We start from the raw sequence: 13,044 nt of genomic DNA, 5'->3' as shown, positions 1-13,044 counted from the left end.
ATTGTTTCTTGTTGCTGGGCGCACCCCTAACCTGCGTCCACATCCCAGTTTGATTTACACGATCCAACAGCCTGCCCCGCCCCGCCCCCCTGATGACAGCCCTCATTGCTTTCTCCACACAACCACTTGATAAATGCCTGATTATAAAACACACATTTCAAAACTGGAGTCTGTCATTAGCAATGCGGGACAACGTCTCAATTTGTGTGAAAGGTGATGGAAATGCGTGACTGTCCCGCACAAAGTAGAACATCTGGTCATACGTAGCATTTAGGTTAAATTTGTACGGGCCTGTAAAGCTGGAGACCATCTAGTTTCGGGGGGGCTGAGATATTGCAGAATCATCTTCATATCTTCACAGCTTTTACTTCACACCTCCGAGTTTATAACAACCACAAAACACAATAACAGTAGATTTTCACCGTATGGGACCTTTAAGCTGATTTATTGTACTGGGTTAGAAAAAATAATGCACCCATTACATGAATAGAAAATAATCATACATCTTGAAAACATATCACATGAGAATTATGAGCTTTTTATTTCCATGTACAAATCTGATGGACGACACCAAAATACATGTTTGAACAGACAAAACATAATAAAGATAATCCTGTTACGTAAAACTGGCATCTGGGAGAAGTTGGGTAAAAATGCAATGCGTTCCAGGTGCAATTACTGCAGGGGTCCATATGGTGTTGTTTTTCTTTTAACCGAGTCACTTCATTAGCTACATGGTTTTGTTTGTTAGATCCATAAGCTCCCCCTCAGGAGGATCGTCTCTCCAACTCCGACTAGACAAATGGTTTAGCCACAACACAGACTGAAATTAAATGAGTCAGACTTTATCACCACAGACAGAGAGTCTGGCGGAGTACAAACTAAAAGGGGTTGAAGGGTCCCAGTAGGAAAGTACACTCTGCAGTGTTTTTGCATAAGTAAAAAAGAAAAAAAAGAAACAACATAAGGAGACAGGAATCTCATTCTGACATAGCTGCTTATTTAGGAAATATATATATGTATATATCTATAACAGTCAGGACAGATGTTTTGAAACATGTTGTTAAAATTAGCTCTCTTGGTTTTTGCGGAAACATAGTGAGAAGAATTTCAGCTCATCCAGTACTGACACAACACATCATGTTGACAGGCCAGCTCCAGCTGCAAATGAGGAGTGTTTATCCCGTCTGCTGAGACCGGGCCGAATTATAAACATTACCAATGAATCTTTTTTCTTTTTTTTCTATACACACCACAAACATCTAGTAAGGTAGGTTTGTTTAACATTAAGAACATTTTGATACAGATCTTCTTTTTGTTGTGTACTTACTGCACTTTCATGAGTTTAATGTGATGCTTTTTGGGGGGGGTAATAAGTTCCTCTAAAGTTTTCTTTACTTGCACTGACAGCCATATTCACAGAAGTAATTTGAACAAGTGTTATGTCTAAATTACGTAATATTTTGCTTTCATGAATTTATGGTTCAGCACTTTCTGCACATGCAGTTTGTTGGAGTGGAAGAGGTTTTCACACCAGAAATCGTCTCTAGCCGGATCCTCTAACTTTTGTTTACTCCAGTGGCTGCCTGCTTATAGCTGTAACATGCATGCTTTGTCAAGTAGCTCACTTTACATTAATGAGTACTGGTTGAAGGAGCCAAGCAGAACACATTGCACAGTCACACGCACTGTCATACGCGCACGCGCACACACAAGCAGTCTTGGCCACACCTTTTTATGGTGCCATGGCTGTGAAAAGTGAGCTTTGATAAGCTTTTTGAGCATAGTTCTCTAATGGTGGTAGTCCTTTTTACTGTGTGGACGGTTGCCCAGTATATGATCCACTTCTGAGGCGATGCCTGCTGTCATCTTTGGAATTACCTGAAATGCACGAAACAAAGAAAGATGAGTGTCGAGACTGTGTGAAAGACCAGGTAATGAAATGATTATACAGTATTAGCCAGGCTTGAAAATCTCTTTGTACCTGAATGGCTCCCAGGTTCTCTGTTAGTTGGCTTGGATTGGAGGAACCCAGAAGCACTGAGCTCACCCCCTCATTCCTTAGGCACCAGGCTAAAGATCAGGGATAGGAGGATATCATTGGAAGTCTTATAAGAACAAAAATTAGCTTTGACAGAAAGTGACTTTTACCTATGGCTAGCTGTGGCAAAGTACACCCGAGCTTCTCTGCGATATGAGCCAGGTCTTTTAGTTTAGCCTGCTGTTTTCTCCCATCCTCACTCGTTATTTTCTCCCTCAACCATTGGTATGGCTGGAGGTGCAGGAAAAGCAGAAACATTAGGATTACACATGAGAATCAGGAAAAAGTAACTCAAACCAGTTCATGCTGCGTGGTTGTACTCGCTAGATATGAGTTCAGTAATACAGCACTGGAGAGGTGGTTTAATGAAATTCAACCTGTACCTTCATTGAGGCCCTGGAGGTTTCTGGGATGCCGTTCTCGTACTTTCCAGTGATAATTCCACAGGCCAGAGGGGACCAAGACACGACACCCACACCTGCAACAGCATAATTACCGCTGAGCAACAGGATGTAAAATCTGTAACAAAACCTGACATCAGGAGAAACCTATTATAGGCCTACCTATCTTGTGGTAGAGCTCTGGAAGCTGAGTTTCCACTTTCTCCCTCTGGAAGAAATGATACTCAGCCTGCTCACACACCGGTGGAATTAGATTAAACTGCCTGGCCACAGAATATGCTTCCTAATTGAATGGGAAAAGGGAATAACAAGAAGGGAAGAAATGTTTACCAGATAAGGAGACTTGTAAAATAAAATACAACTTTAAAAAAAGACCTTTATGTTAAACAGCTCGCTCAGCAGCATGTATGGTTTGGATTCCATTCATGTCACCCTGTAGAGTATAAGGAAGAGTTGATATTTTTTTCATAGAGCTGACAGCTTCAGTAGTGAGGCGTGAGTAGTGAGGGATACATGACAATTGAAATCACTGAAATTAGATTGAATACATGCAGTTAAATGCAGTTTCCTCATTGTCTACAATCATTCTGTTAGATGTGTGACTTTGTACTTGCTTAGTATTAATAATTTAGACAAGACATTTCTTTCTTAGGGTGTTTCATGATATTAAAAAAAAAAAAAGTCTGCAAAATATCACAACAGGGATTCACAAAAAGGGACAAATATATCAACATATTGTCCAGTGGTTTTTACCTAATGCTGCCTGCCTCATAATGTCTTTCTCCATCACTCACCATGATCTCCATGGCAGACCACCTTGATGTCCCCCAGTACATGGACATCCCTTGGTTGATCACGTGCGTCATTGCTCTCACTATCTCTGTCAAAACAATATTAATACAGACGTACAGTGTCAATAATTGAACAGTGGATGGCGCCACAATTGCAAACTGGAAGAAAAAACAAATCTTTACATATATTAAAAGGTTGTTTGCAACGTCATACCTTAGATTATTTTACACTCTATAGTCAAAAACATTATGACAAGAACAGGCTGTCAGCCTTTGGTCAAAGTGGCATCTTCAGGAGGGTAAGAAACTAAGAGGATCTTTGGAGTGCATTCAGTCTCTTGGCGATAAAGGCTTCTCTCATTTTAAACACTTGTGTAAGCAGATACTGTTTTCTGGGGTCACATTACTTAATGTGGCCAAATGCTGCAGGGGTCAAATGAAAAGATTCAGCCAACCTTGGCCGAATGTTGCTCATTCAGTGGAACAAATTACAGCAAGTTAAAACTGAAGGAGCTGTAGCCAACCTCAATGGCCTTTGGCGGTTTGTGTATTTTTGCTTTCAGATGCAGCAGGGAAGTAATGGTTAGCGTAACAGTGAACATGCAAAATTGTTTTTAATAAAAACTCTGAATGACTTTCTCAAAGGAGTTTTTAACCAAGGACATCTCCAACAGAATGAGGAGGAGCAGGAAGAAATACAGATATTGCTTTGATTGTGTTTCTGTTGAACACTTCCACCAACTTTCTAACTCTCGAGGAAAACAACAACAAGGCGATAGTCATTTATGTGATTGCATCGGTTTGTAAACTGCACTCAAATGCATGAATGAAACATCTGCCAAATTAGCACAATGCACATCTTGGACGCAAGACGCGAAGCAGAGAGACTGGAAATGAGGGTGAAGAGACGAGACCACAGCAGAGTGTGATTAAAAAAGAGTGATTCCTTTTCATCAGTAGTTCTCTCTCTGGACCGAAATGTAGCTCAGCGAGAGACAGAGAGCAAGTGTTCGTGTGGGTGAAGCAGGTGGGAGGGTAGAGGAATAACAGTACATCTGCTCCAAAGAGGGGGGAGGAAGGGAGGGAGAGATTTTGGAGGGATGCACGGACAGAAGGAAAAAATAGTGAGGAACCGTAGAGGCACCCACAGTTCATAAGAGTTTGCAACTACATGAATAATCTCTCTCGGCGCCAGGAAGGGAAGGACGACAGCTTGATTCACGGCAACGTCCACGTCTTAGCATCAGATTTCTTTCCACGCGGCCGCAGTGAGTCATCGGCTCCACCAACAGATGCCACGGTGAGCGTGGAGCTCAGGTGAGATATCCAGCAAACACCATCAACACCCAGCTCGCAAAAAACCCACAGCAGTTTTTTCGATGTGGGTGAAGCTGTGGGCAAATGCACATGGAAAATCTGCAAAATCGTATGCATTACTATGCCGCGAGCATATGACTTAGTGTACATTTGGATGCACGGATTGCAATCGCTTATGCACCCAGCAGCCAATTAGCTCAGCAAAAAGGATGGAGAAAAAAAAGGGGGTAAACAGAAACTAGCTGTGTACTATGAAAGCTCTGAAATCACTCATTAGTATGTATATAAGAGAAACTTACAAGCTGCTTGGCTGCAGGCCAATGTCAGCCTGTCCTTGAGCTGTCTCACAGCAGCAACATGCCCCTGAGTCTCAACATTTGGCTAGTTTCAGCCAGCAGGTATCACAGTAACCTCCTGCACAGTGAAGGGCAGGTGTCTCCAGATATCTGTGTGAGAACTGCTTGATTGGAAGATGCTCCTCCTTTTTGAAGCTTATATTCCTGATGCATGGGGCAGTCATCAATACGACACATCACAGGAGTGTTTTTTCAGTGCCTGATGAAGGGCCTGTCTTAGCTCCGAGGTCGTGGGAAATAACGTTTGAATGTGCAGTGAAAAGAAGGATCAGTGGAGATGGACAGAGTGGGTGAGAGCATCCTGCATGCTCTTCTTTTTTGCTAAACATTTGAGGAGAGAGGCAGCATCCACTTAAAGGAATGTCTTGACATTTGTGTTCAGTATGCTGTGGAAGTAAAATTTTATTTGCTCTCCAGAGAAAACACTTGGCCGAAGGGATTGATATAAAATCTTTTTATTGATGCGATGTCTGCTCTTTCCTCCTGCCTCTGTATCGCTCTGAATATTTCCATATTCAGCTGATTGAACGGACTCAGTTTGTTTCATATTGCTTTGTCAAATAAAACGGTTTTGAGTGGCAACGTTGTGCAGAGGCTCAGACAGCTTGCCCTGCAGGCTACAGTGTATTTATTAATACAATGATCTGACTGTGCACACGAGCAGCACAGACGCTTCTCCTAGAGGCACCTTCTCATCATATTTGCTATAATCTGAGTATTTTTCTAAACTGCACAATTTGGTGACATGCTAGATGAGACGTCAGCCTGGGGAGAACTTCTCTACAGTCTCATCACCGCAGTTGACAGATGCAACAATAAAGAGCAGCAGAAGACACGAAAGAGGGAGTCAGAGCCTCGCGAGGAAGTCGCATATTTGTGACACACATCGGGGCCGTCCCTGCTGTTAGCCTGGACGTGGGCCAAACAAAACAAGTCAAGAGCATAGGAGAGAGAGGTGGAGTAGCGAGGAGGCAGAGAAGGATGAGTAGATGGGAGAAGGAAAGCACTGATGATAACAAAGACAGACTCTGTAGCCATGACATCACTTTTTTTGTCCCCAAGGCGACACGAGCGGTCTCACACAAAGTCGGAAGTTGTTAAAGTCACGGGAACATATTCAAACACAAACGCGTGCACCTGCTAGTTAGCCCGGCTTTTTTTTTTATAGCACATTTGGAGAGTAAATGCTTCCATTGATGTTGGTAATCCAGTTTAAGTTTCTGGAGCATGATGTGGGTGTGCGAATCAATACCTCGTGCATAACGAGTCCTACAAACTGCAAATGCCCACAGAGAAATATAGAAATGAGCAGAAACTACCTAAAAGACACAAATCTCTACATGGGGATTCATGATATTGACCTCTTTTTTTTTTGTAATAAATGATGAAACAAACATGCACAACTGCTTCATGTCGATTGTTGGGAGAGCACATGAAGGCACGACTCTCTATGCCCATCTATTGTTACATGTATCCGTGTATATTTTTCATTTGACATCCTTCTCTGTTCAGTTCCCATCATCCTGTCAGACTCTCGGTCAATCATTCTGTCAATCGGATTATACTTGTCGACGCAGTGAAGTGACTTTATCTGTAGAGCCAAATTACTAAAAGGTTTGACGGAGCGCGCTGTAGGGTCCGCCTGCCAGTCACCAGTGCTACCAGTGACAGCGAGGCCCCTGGAACGATAAGTATGACAGATTGGCCTCCCACGGTCTGCTGGCGCACGTGGGAGGAAGCAGGGGGGGGAAAGGGGAAAGAATGGAAAATATGTTAGTGGCATCAGTGGGGCTCCATCTTTTCAGTCAAATGCTACCTGTGGATGAGGGGGTTTCTGTGGAAAGGCAGAAAAAAGGGGGCCCGAGTATCTGTGATGGCCACATCAAACGTGAAGAAGAAGTGTCTGAAGGAAATAAATGGTGACATACGGTAGATGTGTGGGAAAGGCAGCCAGCACTGGAGTGTTAAAGGAATAGAGCGCACAGTAGGGCTTGTATCTAGTGAGACCAGCCCAAAAATACACCAGCTTCCCCCGGAGGGGCCAGATAATCCTGCTTCTGAAGAACAGGCAGGGCTGGGAGCGGGTGCAGCTCAGAGGCCCTGTGGAAGCTTGCGATCCCACAGAGACGGAAGAGAAATAGAGGGAGACTGGCAGACGAAAATAGCGGACAAGAGATGAGGCAAGATTGTCAGATTACTTGTATATGCGTGTGTGTGTCAGAGGAAAATACACACTTGACCGCAAAGACGAACCCCTTTGGTCAAAGTCAAAGGCCACCAGTCAGGCAAGGACAGCAGTCTCATCAGTATTTCTCACCTTCTCGTTTTACAGAACAACATGTATTGTCCCTGCACCAACCCTCCGCCAGCCCCCACGAGCCCTGGTCACAATCACTCACCCTCCATGGGAGTGTTGCTGTCTGTCCGGTTGGCAAAAACCACATCCACATACTCGAGCTGCATCCTCTGGAGGGAGCCCTTTAAGCCTGAAGTGAGAGGAGACATGAAGGGATTCGGAGTGAGACATGGGCTGGAAAAGCCAAAGAATACAAGCCAACACTAATAGGATGCACAAACTTCGGGCATGGTTCTTGTAGAGCTGAAATACTGTGCACGAGTGAGGATTCATAACACGTGGCCTGGATCTGCAAAGAAGAGTGATAGGGTGCTTTTCATTATGCTAACTTTCTCGCGCTGTCTCTCCTCCTGCGACCCGGAAATCACTCCCATCGTGGAGGATCTTTCAATCCCTTAAATGCACAGGAGACATGGAGCGAGATAAGAGGAGGCCTCTTCTGGCGGAGCTTAGAGCAAGAAAACACAGGTGTATCCTATCTCTCACATTCTCGCTGACAAGAGCAGCTAAGACGCGAGTGAAGGAAGCGAGAAGACACATTAGCATAAAGAAAAGCACTCATAATCATCTTGGACATTTTGCTGTTAATCCAGATCATAATAATCACGTAGGCAGGAATAACTTCATCTGGATTGTTTGCAGGATGCTTTTGATCATGCTCAGTTCATTGGAACAATGTGTCTGAAAAAAAAAAAGGGTCGAGTTAGGTCAAGTTAAAGGAAAAATAGGGTGAATTAGATCCTGGGGGGATCTGAAGTCAACATATTCATAAACATGGCAAAGAGACAGTTGACCACATGTGACTCAAGGCCTTCCAGCTGCATCTGCCACATCTTTAGATCCAGCTAGCTTCGTGTATGAATCCAAGTTGTCATATTCAGTCTGGTCTACCCAGTAGACTGCAAGTTGTGTTTGCCAAACAACAAAAAGCGACACTGTTTGCAACCCCGCCAGCATCCCCAAACAAAACAAAACAAAGAAAAAAACCCAGCTCCTTATCGCTTCAATCTTATGCCCCATCATCAACTGGCAAATGACGTTATTTCTGACTGCTTTATTTAATAAGAGATGATTTGCTGAGTGCAGCTTTATGAAAAAAGAAAAGCCTCTGTGTCCTATATACATGTGATGATGCTGAAGATTCCACTCTGACTTTGGCCATTTAATCCAGTTTTATGCATTTAATTCTCATGAACTTCTTGGCCATCAAAAAGTAAAGCACATTGTTGGTTAATACACTTTTTGTCACGTTAGACTTGAACTAGGATAATGTGTTTAGGCTATTAATTATGGTTGTAATCCATTAAAATGGCCCAGTAAGTAATGACAGCGAGCGAGCGTGCAAAACATCAGTAACTAAACACCTGATTGGAATTCGGCCATCATTTAATGCAATTAATTACACGTGTGTCACACTGCGGCACATTTCAGTACCATAAATGAGCAGAGCGCCATGATTCAGATGATTAAGCTTATGGGCACGTCTGTTTAGTCTCTTTAACTAGATAGTGTTTGAGAGGGACAAAATGCATTCTTTATCCTATAAATGAAAAATGTAATTTCTAATGTGCAAATTCTTCTAATTAAATACTCTTTTAACCGATCAAACTTTATGGTGGCTAATGGTAACTTCTGTTCACAAACTCTAAGCAAATAATAGATATTTATTATTATAATCAACTTTTTGACTTTTTAGTACAAAGCAGGGACAATAAAAGGCCACAGTGCAGAATGTGGCGTAAATTACAAAATGCATTTTGGCCTTTTTGTCATTGAAACATAAAACTAATCTGTGTTAACAACATGAAGCCATCAGCCACAACATTAAGTGAGACTCATTGATCATGTCATTACAACATGATGTTCTGCTATGAAACCTTCTGGCCCTCATATAGATGTTACTTTGACACGTACCACCCACATAAACATTGCTGCACACCAAGCACACCCCCACTGATGGAAACAGCACTCCCCGATGGCAGTGGCCTTTCCTAGCACCCCGCTGGAGGGAACATGACAAAGAGCACAGGATGTTAACGTGGCATCAACACCACCTAAATCACCATCTGCATCTGTGGGATGCACCAGAACAGGTCAGATCCACAGAGGAACCTAAAGAGCCCAAAGACGGGCGTACGTGTCCCAGTGGGGCCTAAACACTATTAGGCAGATGGTTTTAATGTAGCAGATCTAGAACACATTTCTCTATAAAAATAATAAAATTGTTGTCATTAATGACAACTTAGCTGTAGCTGCAGAAATAGTCGTTACATTCATTCACAATGATAACTCGATGAGGTTTAGTCCCTGTCAAACTGAGGCTACATCAGTATCTCCAGATAGGAAAATCCCTGCACCTGTGCAATCCTTTATCTTTCTTACAGACTTGAATGCTGTTGGTGGAGGAGCCAAGCAATTCAAAGGCGAGAGTTTAATAAGAAAAACGAGTGATCGGAAGAAAGGTCACACTCGGTATTTGCTGGAGGAGTAACACTGTCTATTGAGGAGAGGATGAGAGATGGCAACAAAGTATTGTGAGCAGATGAGGTTCCATTCACACACACAGAGGAGCAGATGAAAGATGAAAAGCGCACACAGGAGGCTGTCACAAAGGAGGACAGCAGAGTCACAGAGACACAAGGCAAAAGACACTCTGGTGCTCGTGAGTAAGTGTGTGCGCGTATGGCAGATTAGCGCCAGAGGCGTCATCATCACCCACTAATCCCAGCTGACAGTTATACTCTCCCCACCACCGTTACAGCCACTTATTCCTTCCTCTGTCATCTGCACCCCCACGATCCCAGAAACACCCATTACATGGATCCTAATCTGAGCCTGCACCGTCATCACGAGCAGTTTCCGCTCTCTGTCTCGTGGATTAGCTGGAGTTTACCGGCTGTGAAGGGGGCTCTATTTTTGGAAACTGGGAAAAGAGGTTTCACAACAAAGCTACTCTACTAGCGTCTGCAATGAATAATGCATTTAATTATGTGTTCTACGAAAGAGTCTTTTAATGCTTAAATTGTCATGAGATTCCTTTTGTCCTGAGAGGAAAGTGCTGAACATACTTGCTGGTTGCTGGAGTGACCTTGACCTTTTCTTGCACTGTCACCTCAGGGTTAATCTGAGATGATCTCTGCTACTGATTATCCCAATCATAACCAGCGAATGTTAATCAATCAAATGTTTGATTGACAGGCCCATAGTGGGCCCTCCAATCAGCAGTAAGAGGGATGGTGTCAGCAGATGTTTCGCTTTGTCAGTTCATTACAGGAAATGTGTCAAACCAGAGGTGACAGAGACACTGCAACTCTCTCCTTCACAAATGTTATCTGTCATGCACAGGCTAAATTGAAATGTCATTTTTCTTCCCTCTCCTACTGTCTGCCTCACATATCCTTTTCATCTGTTCTTGCCCCTTCTAAGTGCATTCCCCATCTCTTGTTTAGGGGGGAACAGTTGCAGAGGCTGCAGTGAATGTTAATAATGTGAGAGAGAGCTGAGTCACTGCAGGAGGTGCATTGCGCCGTGGACCGGATGGCGAGCTGTTTGAGAAGCGAGGTGGATCGAGCGAAGGGCATGAGAAAGTTTTGTCACTATAAGCTTTAGCAACGCCAAAACTCTTCCCAAAGAGGCAAACAGAGAAGAGCAGAGCAGACGATACAATGGATCCTATGATGCAACAGATTCTTAACCAGACACCTGTAAAAGTATTTCACGCAACAACAAAACAAAACATCTGTCAAAGTCCAACGTGCTGCGAACTAATACAGCTTTCCGATTCAGCTGTGCGCACATCAAAGAGGCGAGAAGAGATGCGGACAGGAACAAAGAGGGAGGAGGACAACAGATAAAAGAGGGAGATTACAGGAGTGCAGTGGGGTTCCGAGTGATGGGGTGATGTGAAGGACAAAGCAGAGGAGAGGAAATGGACCTGTTACCTTCAATGATGTGTTTTCTGTTGAGGCCTCTCTCTGTCTCTGCTCTGCAGCGGGAGGAAGACAAGTGCATGTCAGTGGTGTCAACATGTCAGCACATACATTAATGCACACAACTCTCTTGTATGCAAAAAACCAAATAGCAATGCGGTCATTCAACGATCTGCAGTGTGCCTGCGGATAAAGAACAAACTGTGCAGTGTGTCTGTGCAGCGGGCAAACGGTCACCCATCAGACTTTTTTTATGTTTATTGACCTTTGTTTCGACATCCAATAAAGACGTCCTCTTAAAGTTGAAAAACAGTTTTGAAATAAAAGTTGTGCCGTCGTCTAGGACGTTACTCAGATGTCTGCTGGACGTCCTTCCTAGATGTTCTATAAGTAGTGGGGCTGGTTTGCCAGAATTTTTCTCTATTACCCATTTGCAAATTAAAAAAAAAAAAAAAAAAGAAGTCTGGTAAGAGAGCTAAAGCACAAATGAGGTTTCTGAGCAGGGAGGGTGCCTGCGACTGTGACATTTTTAATCCTGAGCTAACCAGCCATTGCACTGAAGAAATCCACACCACAGGCTTATGGAAGGCACTAAGGGACATTTGTCACTATGACAGTGCAGAGACCCGCACAAATAAGCTCAGAGTGCAACACACGATGAGGCAGGAATGTAATTTACATGTCGATTCACAAGAATGTGTTACAGGCATCGAGCAGGACATGGAGTGGATGTTGTGTGTCTGACTGCAGCCAATTCATAATCAAATATGCTTTTTCTTTTTCATAACAGTAATTTATTTAATACTTCCTGGCTTGTAATAGAGGGTCAGACTGGTGCTTTATTAGGCATGGAAACAATGTCCCGTCTGACTTTCTGCCTCTTAACCACGGTGCAGTTGTTGTCGTCCAACCACAATCAATTTTTGACCTGATGTTTTCTGGATTATTACCACTTGGATCACCTGTGATTTGTTGGGTACTTCGCCAATTGGAGTGACTTTGCAGATGAAAATAGCCCATATCTAGGAAAGACGAGACAATCACTTGGCTGAAAAGTGAAAGTCTGCACAGCCAAATTGCATATAATAATTGCATGTCCATCCATTATCTATACACCGCTTAATCCTCATTAGGGTCATGGGGGGCTGTAGTCTATCCCAGCCGACTTAGGGCGAAGGCAGGGGACACCCTGGACAGGTCACCAGTCTATCACAGGGCTACACTTAGAGACAGACAACCAAGCACACTCACATTCACACCTATGGACAATTTAGAATCACCAATTAACCTCAACATGTTTTTGGACTGTGTGGGAGGAAGCCAGAGAACCCGGAGAGAACCCACGCTGCACGGGGAGAACATGGAGACTCCACACAGAAAGATTCCAGTGCCCCCACCGGGACGCGAACCGGCAACCTTCTTGATGCGAGACAACAGTGCTACCAACTGCGCCACTCTGCAGCATAATTGCATGTTTCAAAGAAAAAAGTAATTTTAAAGACTTGAACCTGATGATACAGTCCAGATACCTGTAGATGTGCACAACACCTTTATCCAGTTGTTGCCTAGTCAAAGCAGAACTAGTGAATAAGAAAGTACACTTACTTAAGCACTTCATTTAGAGAGACTTGTACTTATGAAAAAAAATAACTTCATTTCCAACTTTATGCTGATATTTCTCTCGTGTTTAAAGGCAAATATTATACTTTTATTTGAATACATCTATGTTTCTTAAGTTACTGGCTTTGCCAAGATATTGTGCTAAATTCAAATAATTGAAACACATTCATCAACATTCCACCACCTTGACAATAAATGTATTAGTAATTTGAAACTATTCTATGTAGAGAGAC

The 13,044-nt window shown here is 43.2% G+C and overlaps 1 protein-coding gene across 1 annotated transcript in view; it reads right to left on the bottom strand.

Annotated features, from left to right (window-relative positions):
• Positions 1–429: 429 nt before the first annotated feature.
• kcnab1b (potassium voltage-gated channel subfamily A regulatory beta subunit 1b) overlaps positions 430–13,044 on the bottom strand; it is a 37,998-nt gene continuing 25,383 nt past the window's right edge. The window contains exons 7-14 of the mRNA XM_008281204.1: positions 11,204–11,247; positions 7,306–7,392; positions 3,237–3,322; positions 2,605–2,725; positions 2,425–2,519; positions 2,152–2,272; positions 1,985–2,073; positions 430–1,881 (exon numbers count right to left, since the gene is read on the bottom strand). Of these exons, the coding sequence (XP_008279426.1) occupies positions 1,792–1,881; positions 1,985–2,073; positions 2,152–2,272; positions 2,425–2,519; positions 2,605–2,725; positions 3,237–3,322; positions 7,306–7,392; positions 11,204–11,247 (733 nt within the window). The 3' untranslated portion in view covers positions 430–1,791. The remainder of the gene's footprint in view (positions 1,882–1,984; positions 2,074–2,151; positions 2,273–2,424; positions 2,520–2,604; positions 2,726–3,236; positions 3,323–7,305; positions 7,393–11,203; positions 11,248–13,044) is intronic.

This window comes from Stegastes partitus, unplaced genomic scaffold (assembly GCF_000690725.1).
Source record: "Stegastes partitus isolate 25-593 unplaced genomic scaffold, Stegastes_partitus-1.0.2 Scaffold226, whole genome shotgun sequence".
Taxonomy (NCBI): Eukaryota; Metazoa; Chordata; class Actinopteri; family Pomacentridae; genus Stegastes; species Stegastes partitus.
The sequence above is the reverse complement of the archived record's forward strand: the minus strand, read 5'-3'. Positions and strand labels throughout refer to the sequence as shown.